Consider the following 13,263-nt stretch of genomic DNA (forward strand, 5'->3'; position numbering starts at 1 on the left):
CACACCCAGCCTGCTCGAACTTCCTCTCTTTGTGAGGGTTCAGGCACTCATGCATGCGTACTGTATGTACCAGGAGGATTTGACAATATGTGGGCTTTTAAAATGTTGTCATAACTGACATGCAGATGTGAAGCATGTAGTCAAGAGTACTGAACTAGCTAGATCAGCTAGATCATTCCCCTATGACTCATCAGTATACTGTGGTAACTATGGCATTGTTTAGGGAATTACCATGGTAACTGATGACGCAATGCTTCCTGTTTACCACGGTGACCAAAACAGATTGAAGTCTGTCTTTGGTTTGATTGAATAATCTGATTGTGAGACGTGTCTGTGGGTGTATAATAAAGATGACACCTCTTTCATTTTTTGTCACCTGGTATTTTCACTTCTCTAAATGGAAAGGAACTGTGTCATGTTATGATGACATTAGAAATTAACATCTAATGGTTTTTGATTCTTGATTATTTGTTAAAAATAGCAAAAGTTGTTACTTGCTTGCATATGATGATGATGATAAAGTCCTGTTCTCTTGCTCAGGACTGTCTGAGGACTGTAAAGTCCAGACCCCCGCATTCACAGATGCAGTGCGACTCTATCGGCAGACCCATGGCGACTATGGCACCTGGGGCATGATGTGTGGGACGCCTCCACAGGTAAAACACTCACATATTTTTATGTATCTTGGGCAGCTCTTGTTAGATACAATTTTTTTTATATATATATATGTATGTGTATATATATGTATATGTGATACCTGATTGCATGTCTAGTGGCCCTAGAATCAATAACAGTACGATACATCTACAGTAAATAAAAAAAAAATTGTGTTGTTGGTTGGCACTGCGTAGGGAGGTGAAAGGAAGTCACGCAGCAATTGTTTGGGTTCTAATCGAAGACAGATGAAGGTCAGAGCTAAATTGATTCAAAGGAAGTGACCCGTTTCAAATCATGGTGTCCCTGTAGAAAGGTTTTGTGGCATCAGAAAAAGAGAAGTTGGTATTCCTGGTAGAGTGGGGGTTTATAGTTATCCATCAGATGTATTTAATAAAATAAGATTTTAAGTCAGATTAACATTTATACAAACAACACAATAAGTGAAGAACTCAAACATAGATCTTATTAGTGGAATCTGACCTTGAATTATGGGGAAATCTTTTGTCATTGTGAATTGGAACTAGCAATTTAATCATTTATACTTTTGGTTATAAGGTAGCCAATTAACCAGCTTTATAAAATAATCTGATAAAGAAGTATCTTGGAAGTATAAAGCTAAGAAATATAATATTTCATGGTAGTATTATTTTGCTTTTTAGCGGAGTTCTTTAACAGCATTGTTTTCTCTCTGTAACTAGCGAAATGGATAAAAAGAGAGACATCATGTGAAAGTCTTAGGAGTGTGTCCTCTCGTAACTTGTGACTCTAAAACCATGTTGACAATATTTCTAGATGAATAATAGAGGTTAAGCTTACACAGGTTTGTAGTACAGTAACAAAAGTCCTGTAGGCTTTGGAAGGATGTCACTTTAACTAGTTTAATGATATATGATCAGCATCCAGAGACCAGTATGGCAATAGTAAAATTGTAAGCTGCTCCAGGCAGGCCAGGTTTCCTGTTATATCTGAGTTAAAGTGCCCTCCAAGCCTATGTGATCTGAATACAGTGTCACTTAAACACACACAGTGTATTAGAACTTTATGATTTTCCATAATTAATGTTGATTTTAATAAAGGCACGTTAAAGTGTTGTTCTTTCATCACACCTATTCAGTTTTATGATTGTCTTCCCAGATCCTCGCCAACCTTGTCATGGAGAGACTCCTTCCTGAGATGAGACCCCTCATCACCCCCAAACTGAAGGGCAAGATGCATGAGAGACAGAGGAATTGGATTCTGGTACATTTTTTTTTTTTTTTATATGTACTAGTCCTGCATGGAATCTGCCAGGTTCTCTTTTTTGTTGTTGTTGTTTTTGTTTTGTTTTTTTACAACCGAGTATAATATGTGGGTCAGAGCTTTACTGTACAATGTGGCTATAGCCCAAAAGCATTTTCAAAACAACTTGAATGTATTACAGTGGTTTCTGTTTCATTTTTGGCCAGATATCAGATGCAGTGTATGGGCTGGTTCAGAGCCAGACTGGGGCGCAGTATGAAGCAATAGTGCAGAGCTGTGAAGCAGGTCGCCCCCCTCTGGAAACCACCATCCGCACCGACATGGACCAGATCATAACTTCCAAAGAACACGTGAGCAGCAAAATAAGAGGTAATTTATTCCATTTATCTTTATCAAGTCACACAGATGTCAAGTAACTTACCTGGAATCAAAACTGACAAAACATTTACCTGAGGAAAACTGACATCGGATCATATCAGGTTTCTAGTGAATCTAAAATGGATTGTGAAAGACGGCGGCCAACAAATGTCACTTTTTGACAGCTTGCCTTAAGTGTTATTGATGAATGAGGATGACGTACAGTACATGACAGAAAATTGTTCTTCTGAAATAACTGACAATTCCTGATATTTAATAGTTTCTGCTAAATGTAATATTTCGATTATCATCTAACACTTACATAATTATGACAGATTTAACCCTTTAAGAGCAGAATGTTAGTGGCTGTGCACATGTAATTATGTACATACTGTAATACAACATTTATTATCTTTCATACTGTACTTCACACTATAATGCTATGAACTCTAATGTTGATTTAACATGTTTTTCCTTTAATCAATCAGTATGGTTTTCATTTGATTTTTTTTTATTTTTAAACAAAGTAGTTTTACAATTTACAGTATTAAGAATATTGTGTCATCCATAACATAAAAATAATTTGCGCTAATTGTATCGGGCAGAATTTTAATATCCGTTTATCCCTATCATTTCATTATTATGCAGTTGAATGGATTTTTCTGTCTGTCTGTAGCACTTGTGCTGCCCAAGGCAGAGAAGCTTCTGAAGGTGAGTATCCAGCCGTACATCAGCTCAATCCTGGATGCGCTGATGGAGCCCACCAGCAGAGGCTTCTTTGAGGTGCGAGACTTGTTCTTCAGAGAGCTGGTAGACATGAGCAAGAACCTCCTCAATGACGGCAACAAGGAAAAACTCGGGGAGGTAACGCAAAGCCCCCCACCATGACATCTGGTTACACTTTGTTTTCTAATAGGTTGCTTGAACCATGACTTAAGTACACCTTAAACTCTTTTACCTTTGGTGTCCAGCACATGGAGAAGATCTCCATGCTAGCCTTCCATCCTGTGAAGATGCAGAGCTGCTATGAGAAGATGGAGACCTTGAGTTTAGAGGGTCTTCAGCAGCGCTTTGACGTTTCCAGCCCCTCTGTGTTTGTCCAGAGAGCCCAAATCCTAATGCGAGAGGTCAGTCAACTTTGAACCATGAACAGCAGCAAACTCAGAAGAATTTATTTTATAAACGAATAGCCACCAATACTGCCTAGTACTTTAAAACAGTGGTACTAACAACAAAGTACAAATATGTACTATGCATCTGAGCTATTTTTATTATGTTTATGTGATCAAGATGGTTCATTAAACTGCAGCTGGTTTGAAGAATTAAACAAATGTCTCTGTTGGGGGGGTTGTACTTTTGTGGGCAAAATGAGCAGTTTGTGTTTGTCTATGCGCCACTTGTGATTTGGTTTGTTGTTTTGTTGTGAATGAAACTGTCTGCTCTGAGGAGGTGTGTGCTGTTGTGGTAGAGATGTTAAACCTCATTTTGGTCAGTAAATTACATAGCTGCAGTTTTAAAGACTAGTATGTGACTGCTGATTGTGAGCACAAGAGAAAATCATAATTATAGAATAATCATAGTCTGCTGATTGTGAGCACAAGAGAAAATCATAATTATAGAATAATCATGTTTAAGCACTTTATATAAAATACATTTTTACAGCAGAGACAGATTTGCCCAGGCAGTGGGGAAACAAGACTGAACTTGAATTGAGTGAAATGTTGCTTCAACTTATTCCCATCCTTTTTTTGTGGTTAAATGCCCCCTTGTGGCAAAATTGATTAAAATGTGTGGAAACAGTCCATTGTCTATTTCCTATTTAAGACACGAATCCTGTCACACTTTGACTAGAGGCTGGAATACACTATGTGAATTTCAAAAGATTTTAAAACCTGGCATCACACACTACCAGACTTTCAAATTGTTCCACAAACACACAAAAAAAAAACTTGTGCCTTGTTAGAAGACGCACACAAAAAACCCCAAATGAAAACAATATGTGCTCTAAAATCGGCTCAAAATATCAAACATGCAGAATATCAAACAAGAATGGATGGAATCATGATCTGAGGCAAAAATAAATAAAGAAACGTAGTATGTACCCATTGTACACGACATAATTTTCTGTGAAATGTCAACTCTGACTGGCCAAAATCCACAGACTGGCAGTGACTTTTGGAAACTAGTGTCGACTCCTCCAGACTGCAAATTGAGGGCTGAAAATCTGGGCAAAATTTGTGTATTGTATTGTAACCTTAAGGATATAACCATCTGTTTTGTGCAGCAAATGGATGATGCAGTATACACATTTGAGCAGCTCCTGCACCAGAGTTTGGAGGACCAGGAAGCGGAGGATCTCTGTAAAACCATCCAGGGCTGCACTGATCGTGTCATCAAGGTGAAACAGAACGTCCATATTCCCTGTCATATCTTTTTGAACCAGTAGAACCTTGTTTAAGATTTATAAATTTGCACTGTTTTTCAAAATTTGATGTCCAGAAATTTGACTACGACAGCAGCACTGTTCGTAAGAAGTTCTTCAGAGAGGCTCTTCTGCAGATATTCATCCCCTACATGCTGAAACAGCTCTCCCCATCATGCTCTACTGTACGTCTTGGCTCTGGTACAGCAACAATGCATTATCCAATCTAAAACTGCTCTGAAAATATTTAGTTATGTTGTTTTTGCAGGAACTCCCTCGTTTCCAGGAGCTCATTTTTGAGGATTTCTCTCGTTTCATTCTGGTGGAAAACATATTTGAAGAAGTGGTGCTGCACACAGTCATGAAAGACATAATGATGGGTAAGACTTCTTTCTAAGAATGAGACCTAGAAGAAGGAAACATTTAAAGTTGTGATGTTTTAGAACCAGATGTTTTCTTCTGTAATGTATTGTGATGTGCATCCAAGTAAAACAGATTATTGCAAAAGAAAATGCCATTCTACTAAACTCTTATCATTTATTACAATGTCAGCGCGTCCACACGCAGCGGCTTCTCTCGCTTCCGACAGAACAGTGTTTACGTGTTTTTTGTCTTGTGAGTGGCAGTCTTTTTGTATGTCTTCATCATGTCTACTTGTCTTTAAACGCACATAAAGCTGTGAGTTTCTGCTGGATATCGGCAGAACCAATTTTTAAGAGTTACACTCCAATCAGGCCGAAGAGCTGCAGAACCTCGGTCTGCTCCGGAGGCCTACACCAGCACTGACCCCCACTACTGCATCTCACTCACAGAGGAGGCGCCACAAGCGCCATGAGGAAGCAGAAGAGGGGTAATCGTGGAGGTATCCGGGCTAGGCTAATGGCTAACCCACACAAGCCAGCTATCCCCACCATCGTACTGGCTAACGTATGCTCTTTGGACAATAATCTGGACTACATCCGACTACTACGTTCAGCTCAGAGGATTGTAAGAGACTGCTGTGTTTCTGTGTTCACGGAAACATGGCATAGCAACAGCGTTCCAGACGGCACTATTCAACTCGACCAGCTGACGTGCTATCGAGTGGACAGAGCTCTCGTCACGGGAGGAAAAACCTGCGGTGGCGGGCTTTGTGTTTACATCAATGATGCATGGTGCCGTGATGCTGTTGTGATCTGCAAACATTGCTCACCCCTGGTGGAGTTTCATTATTAAGTGCCGGCCGTTTTATCTGCCGGGGGAATATAATGCAATACTGCTCGTTGCTGTTTACATTCCCCCGAACAGCAGCAACTGGAACGATGCACTAAATTAACTGTACCAGCACATCAGTGAGCAGCAGACAGCCCACCCTGATGCTTTTCTCATCATAGCTGGGGATTTCAACCATGCAGACTTTATTTATTATTATTTTTTATTCCTTTATCCAGGTAAACTGTTTGAGAACCACTTCTCATTTACAAACATGACTTGGCCAAGAGGCTACAGGAATAATTAGGCACATACTGTACAACTGTACTTAGTCAGACACATGACACAGAACAAGCAAATAAATAAAAAAAGATAGACAACAAAGAAAAAGAAAAACAGTAAAGTGCTTAAGTATGTGTGTATACATATGATTCGTGATTGTCTGCAGGAACAAGAGTCAACTATGTAATTTTTGAGGTTCTGCTTAAAGGTGGAGATTGGTATCAGAGATGTAAGTTTCAGGGTATTTGTAGTATGTTCCAGTCATATACTGCTGCAAAGCGGAAGGCATTACGTTCAAAAGTAGTAGAAGTAGAAGGGGTACTTAATTTAATCAAATTACTTGATCTTGTGTAATAGGTGTTATGGAGAAGAGATGACAAATAGAGTGGTGTCTTGCCCAGGATTGTCTTGTATATGAAGAGAAACATCTCGGTTACGCATGTAACCATGGTTCCCTGAATAGGGAACGAGATGCTGCGGTGACGTCACCTGCTATGGGAACACCCCTCGGTGTGACGAATGTCTGAAGCCCTATACCATCCCGCCAATCCTATTGGCCAAATAGCGCTTGGCACAGCCCTACGCATGCGTACGCATCGTATACTTGGGTGCCGCGCGCCATTTCGCTCAGATTTCATGAACTGAAGAAGAATGCTATCAAGGTATGGCACGGCCAGGACTGCAGAATCTCGTTCCCTATTCAGGGAACCATGGTTACATACGTAACCGAGATGTTCCCTTTCATAGGTCACTTCGATGCTGCGGTGACGTCACCTGCTATGGGAACGCTATACCATAACGCCTCACGTACCTGATAGCTGGGATCCAAGGAAGCATCTGCTCAAGCGGAGAGAACCCAGGAGCCAGGGGCCATCCTCACATCCAGACTGTAAGACTTGATAAAAGTGTTCTGTGAGAATCAACCTGCCGCAGCATATCATCCATAGAAGATCCACTGAGAAAAGCCCGAGAAGAAGCCACTGCTCTCATGGAATGAGCTTTAACTCCTAAGGGCGAAGCGAGTCTGCGCGCCTCATAGGCTAAAGATATTGCCTCCACCAGCCAATGGGACATGCGCTGTTTTGTAACCGCATGGCCTTTATTCTTATGTCCAAAACAGACAAACAGCTGGTCAGACTCACGCCATGGGGCTGTACGATCCACATAAGTCTTTAAAGCTCTCACAGGGCAAAGACTTAGATCTCCAGACCCCGCCTCAGCAGGGGATAAAGCCTCCAGGACCACTTGCTGAAAGCGAAAGGGATTAGATGCGACCTTAGGGACATAATTAGGCCTTGGTCGCAACAACACCTTCACAGAGCCCGGTGCAAATTCCATGCACGAGGGTGAGACAGAGAGAGCCTGTAAATCCCCAACTCTCTTGAGGGAGGATAAAGCCATGAGAAGAAGTGTCTTCAGAGTCAGGATTTTATCCGGTACAGTTTCCAAGAGCTCAAACGGATGCCCTGATAAACCCTGCAACACAATGGATAAATCCCATGAAGGAACTCGCACGGGACGGAAAGGCCTCAGCCGTCGCGCACCCTGTATGAAACGAGAAACCAGTGGATGACGGCCAACTGAGGTACCGTCTATATATTCGTGGTAAGCTGAAATGGCTGCCACGTAAACCTTTAGAGTGGCTGGTGTCACTCCATCCGAAAAACGGTCCTGAAGGAACTCCAGTACTGAAGCCACTGGGCAGTAAACTGGATCCATATTACGAATTTCACACCAGGTCGTAAACAGTCTCCACTTGAAAGCATATAAGCGTCTCGTAGAAGCTGCTCTAGAATTCAGTATAGTCTCGGTAGTTTCAACAGAAAGACCGGGACATACTAACTCACTCCGCTCAGAGGCCACGCCCACAGTTTCCATAGATCTGGCCTCGGGTGCCAAATCAGTCCCTGTGCTTGTGATAATAAATCCTGTCTGAGGGGAATCTCCCATGGAGAGCCCGCTAACAGACTGATCAGGTCCGCAAACCACGGCTGTGTGTGCCACCGCGGAGCCACCAGCAGCAGCTGTTCCACTCTGTCCAGCCGTATTCTGGATAATACCGCTGGGATCAAACGAATTGGGGGAAAAGCATACAAACTGGTCCTGGGCCAATTGTGAGCTAACGCATCCAAGCCCAAGGGTGATGGGGGGCATAGGGAGAACCAAAGCGGGCAATGCGTAGTCATGTTCGACGTGAATAAATCCACTCTCGCTTATCCGAAAATCTGCCAGGAGAGATTCACCGTTTGGGGGTGTAATCTCCATTCCCCTTGCTCCAAAGTCTGTCTGGATAGCAAATCCGCTCCGAAGTTCAAACGTCCGGGGACATGAACAGCTCAGATCGACAGAAATTTGTTCTGAGACCAAAGAAGAACATGTCTCGCCAGCCTGCACAGGGGGCGAGAGCATAATCCTCCCTGATGATTCAGGTATGACACAACCGCTGTGTTGTCTGATCTGAGCAGCACATGACGGCCGATCAGCAGATTCGAGAAATACTGGAGTGCCAGAAAAACCGCCAATAATTCCAACCTGTTTATGTGCCAACTGCGTTTTGCCGCTGTCCACACTCCGTGGGCTGGGCGCCCTTGACAAACAGCTCCCCAACCGGTCAAAGACGCATCCGTCGTGACGGTCTCTCGGAAAGCACAAATCCCCAGCCGAACCCCGGTTAGGAGAAATTCGGTTGACATCCATAGTTTTAACGACATCACACCTCCGTGTCACCGAAATCGTCCGATGCGGAAGACAATGGGGTGAAATATTTCGTCTTTTCGTCCACCACTGAAAAGGGCGCATGTGAAGTAATCCCAGATGAATTACGGGGAATGCCGCTGCCATTAGACCTAAAAGTCTGAGGCACAATCTCACTGTCACTGTGCGACCCGCTTTGAAGCGCCGCACGCATGACGCAATCGACTGTGCGCGCGGGAGAGAAAGCTTTGCTGTCATCGCTTGAGAGTCCAAGTCTATTCCCAGAAAGGTTATCCGTTGAGAGGGGATTAAAACACTTTTCTGGAAATTTGTGCGTAAGCCCAGGCTGTTTAAATGATTCAGCACAAGATCCCGATGAGAGTGTGCTTGAGTCTGCGATTGCGCTAACACCAGCCAATCGTCTAAGTAGCTCAAAACACGAACGCCCTGGAGCCACAACGGGGCCAGAGCTGCGTCCATGCATTTTGAGAAAGTACGGGGAGCCAGAGCTAAGCCAAAGGGAAGATCGCGGTATTGATACGCTTTGCTCTCTAAAGCGAATCTGAGGAACTTCCTGTGTCTCTTGATGATCTGAATATGAAAGTATGCATCCTTCAGATCGATCGTGACAAACCAGTAGAATCTGTCAACTTTACTGTCAACGTCTTGAATTTGCTCGGCCTGAGTGCAAGATTCAGACGGCGTAAATCCAGAATGGGTCACCACCATGGAAAGAATTCCGCGGAAAGGAGGCGGGCCTCTTCGAAACTGAATGGTGTATCCGTGACAAATTGTGCGTAACACCGATTGAGAAATGTCGGTTAAGCGTTCCCACGCGGTCCGAAACAATACTAGCGGTCTGAAAATTTCCGCTTCCTGCAATGCTGTTATGCCTCCATGAGTGCCTCCTCGTGATTAAACCCATTATACGGCTCTTACCTTTCGTTGACTCATCGCGTCCGCGAAGAGGAGTTAACACTGCTCATAGAAACCGCTGGAGAACGCGAGATGAATCCTAGGGCACAGATGATTCGCTTCCCTGAAGGAATGAAATCTGAGCGAAATGGCGCACGGTACCCAGGTATACGATGCGTACGCATGCCAATTGGATTTGGGCAATAGTGATTGGCGGGACGGTATAGGGCTTCAGACATTCGTCACACCGAGGGGTGTTCCCATAGCAGGTGACGTCACCGCAGCATCGAAGTGACCTATGAAAGGGAACCAATTATGGAGTCGCTGGGTATGAAGGGAGGGCCAGCCCAGTTTATATAGGTCACAATAATGAGTGTGAAAGGGTGCATTAGTGGCAAAACTGATGGCTGAATGAGGAGAGCCCACCCGTTACACAGCTTCTTCAGTCTGCTGCCATCAGGGAGGAGGCTGTGGAGTCTCCAGGCCATGACCTCCAGACTGAAGGACAGCTTCATCCATCGGGCTGTCATGAAGCTGAACTCGCTCCCGAACTTTTTTTTTTCTCTTTGATTAATATGCGCGAGGGAGAGAGAGCAAGACAGCGCTCGTGTTGTTTGAAGACGGTGAAGGTGAGCGTGCGTGTGCGGCCAGGGCTCTCTCTCTCTTTCTCTCTCTCTCTCTGCCCTGTTAAACTGACAGGACTTAAAAACACATGCAAATGATACTTTCACTTTATGTTGGTTAAGCTGTGCAATTAATCCGCCAATCACATTCGTCAAGGGCCGGGGAGCAGCTGGCAGCCGTACGGTTAATGAATAACGGATCAACTACGACAGCCTACATCGCACATCCTGCGATGTGACTATCGTGGATTCGTTCATCGAGATATCAATGCTTAAACAACACATTGTGCAGCCCTACTGCTCAGTGCTCACTACCTCATTCAGCATGGAACTGACATCATTCTACCACCTCATCAGACAGTTTAAATAAAATAACTGCTCTTGAGCCCTTTGTCACTTTAATCAGACTGAATAAGCTTTTTTTGCACAAAATCTTTTTATCTGCACTGTTTGTTCACTTCACTGGTTTGCACTCTATCTGCCATGTGCCTTGCACTGTTTATTTTATTTTTATTATATGTCTTTTTTTACATGCCCTTATTGTATAGTTGTATCCTATATTTTATATTTGATCTAGAATTTTAGGCTCTACTGTTAGTGTTATCTGTATGCACCAAGGGTCTGAGAGTAACGCAATTTCGATTCTCTATATGTATGTACTGTACATGTGGAAGAATTGACAATAAAGCAGACTTAACTTGATTCCTTCTGTGTTCCAGCTGTGAAGGAAGCAGCCGTCCAGAGGAGACACAACCTGTACCGAGACAGCATCGTTTTGACCAACAGCGACCCTAACCTTCACCTGTTGGGGGAGAATCCGCCAATTGACTGGGCTGAGGATTATGGAGGACGTCAAGAGGAGGAGGATGGAGAGAATGCCGGCGATCCAGAGGCTCAAAAAAGGCGCAGGATGAAGCAGGTGGTCTCCATGATCCAGGAAGAAGACAATGCCTTTGTGCTGCCCAATGAATCATGCCTGGAAGTGCCCGCTGTAGACAATATTCCAGAGGAGGAGGCCGAGGTACGTTCAGAAACCTTGTTATCCCAACAGTCAGAGAAGCAAGTTCCTAATGGAACCAAAAAGGATGTGAACAAAAACGCGACTGATGAGAAACCACCAACAAACGGAAGTGCAATAAAAGAGGAAGAAAGCACAACAGAAAAGTCGCTGCAGGGCATAGTGAGCGAGTCGGCCATAGACTCTGCCATACAGGAAATCGAGAATGCAGTACAGGAAGAGGAACATGAACTCAGGACACCGAAAACTGCTGAGTTATCATCCTTGAAAGAGGAAATCGCAGCCGAGGAGGTAAAACCCACCTCAAATTATGAAGAAGGGGCAAGTCTTAACCCAGCAGACACGAACAAAGATTCACCTTCAAGCACAGGGGAGGAGCCTTTGGATTCACCGCTAAGGGAGGGGGAAGCAGTGACACCATCAGACCAACAGGAAAATCACATTACGGCGAGCACTCATGACTCGTCACAGCCCGATGACAGTGGATTCCAGTTGTCCACTAATGAAGCAGCAGAAGAGGAGCATCAGGCGGGAAAGGAGGAATGTAATGACTCTGAAACTAGAGAGGACACTGGGAAGGGAGAATGTGCACATATGGATCCCCAATGAAATATCTTATAAACTCTGTTCATTCATTAAGTGTTTATGCCTTATGTTGTTTATGAGCATTACTCACTGCTCTAAAACTACTTTTGACTGAGTGACAGGAGCTGCAAGGGTTTTTTTTTTGTGTTGTTGCAATATTTTTTGCCCGTAAAACACTTTTGTCTCACTACTCTGACTGTATAGGCATTGTTGTCTATCTTTTTGCATGCGCACACTCACATTTTTTTCACTTACAAAAAACAAAGTCACTCTTAGTTAGAGCTGGGCTCGAAATATGAACACATCTCAGGGCAAAAAGTACAATATTCACCTTTATTAGAAATCTTCTTTCCTAGTTTAGTGTCATTTTCATTTGTGTGTGGTGCAGAATAACAGACTACAGAAGAATGATGTATTTGCAGTGGAAAACAGCCACATTATGCCTCATGATGATAGTACAGTATGTTGAAATCTGCATCTTGTATCTGATGCTTATTTTTAGTGATAGATTACAGTCTTGCCAGAATTTGCACTGGCACTGAATTTTTTTTATTTTTTTTATCAGTATTATAATATCAGTTTTTTTTTTGTTTTTTTTTTTTTTTGCTTGCTTAATCGGTGAGATGGATTGTAATCGAAGCATCTTTTTGACATAAAGAGTCTGCTCTGCTGCCTGCACAGGAGATATTTAAGGAGACTTGTTTAAGACTGGAGTGCTGCAGCTGGTAAAGTAAGCAATTTTTTCTTAAACTGCTGTCATTTGTTGTGATTACAGAAGTGACTGCATATATTTTTTGTTAACCAGGCCAAACTAGTATAACTGACTGTAAACCATTTTCCATATGGTTCTTTTCACCTCTTTCTTTCCATTGTTCAGTCTGTGGATTATTTTTTTATATTGCATTTGGTAATTGCATTATGATATCAGTATCTTCTGGGACGCACATACACTATATAGTTTTAGTTTATGTAGAGAATACTGCTTACTTGGTTGTGGGTCCTAGTGGAGATATGTGTCATGTTAGGATGCTTTGATTTAAGTACAGGTGACATTTATAAAGGGTAATCTAGAATATTAGAGCCATCCAACTGGTATTCATATTTGTACAACGCCACTGTTAGGAAACCAGAAAGTTATGTTTGATATTTGTATTTCAAAATTAAATTTACAAGCAAGTTATTGATGTGCGAAATGGTATCAGTATGGTATGACTCCTATATCTGGCCACAACAGCTTCCTAACTTCAGTTCTGTTTAAGACTTTTTTAAGTAGTTTTATC

At 42.8% G+C, this 13,263-nt stretch overlaps 1 protein-coding gene across 1 annotated transcript in view; it reads left to right on the forward strand.

Moving 5' to 3' along the window:
- Window positions 1-12,365, forward strand: part of LOC132139722 (protein Niban 2-like) — a 28,683-nt gene extending 16,318 nt beyond the window's left edge. The window contains exons 6-14 of the mRNA XM_059548300.1: window positions 541-656; window positions 1,792-1,896; window positions 2,103-2,265; window positions 2,930-3,117; window positions 3,225-3,380; window positions 4,538-4,651; window positions 4,753-4,860; window positions 4,944-5,055; window positions 11,100-12,365. Of these exons, the coding sequence (XP_059404283.1) occupies window positions 541-656; window positions 1,792-1,896; window positions 2,103-2,265; window positions 2,930-3,117; window positions 3,225-3,380; window positions 4,538-4,651; window positions 4,753-4,860; window positions 4,944-5,055; window positions 11,100-12,007 (1,970 nt within the window). The 3' untranslated portion in view covers window positions 12,008-12,365. The remainder of the gene's footprint in view (window positions 1-540; window positions 657-1,791; window positions 1,897-2,102; window positions 2,266-2,929; window positions 3,118-3,224; window positions 3,381-4,537; window positions 4,652-4,752; window positions 4,861-4,943; window positions 5,056-11,099) is intronic.
- The last annotated feature ends 898 nt before the right edge of the window (window positions 12,366-13,263 follow it).

Source organism: Carassius carassius, chromosome 4, assembly GCF_963082965.1.
Source record: "Carassius carassius chromosome 4, fCarCar2.1, whole genome shotgun sequence".
NCBI lineage: Eukaryota > Metazoa > Chordata > Actinopteri > Cypriniformes > Cyprinidae > Carassius > Carassius carassius.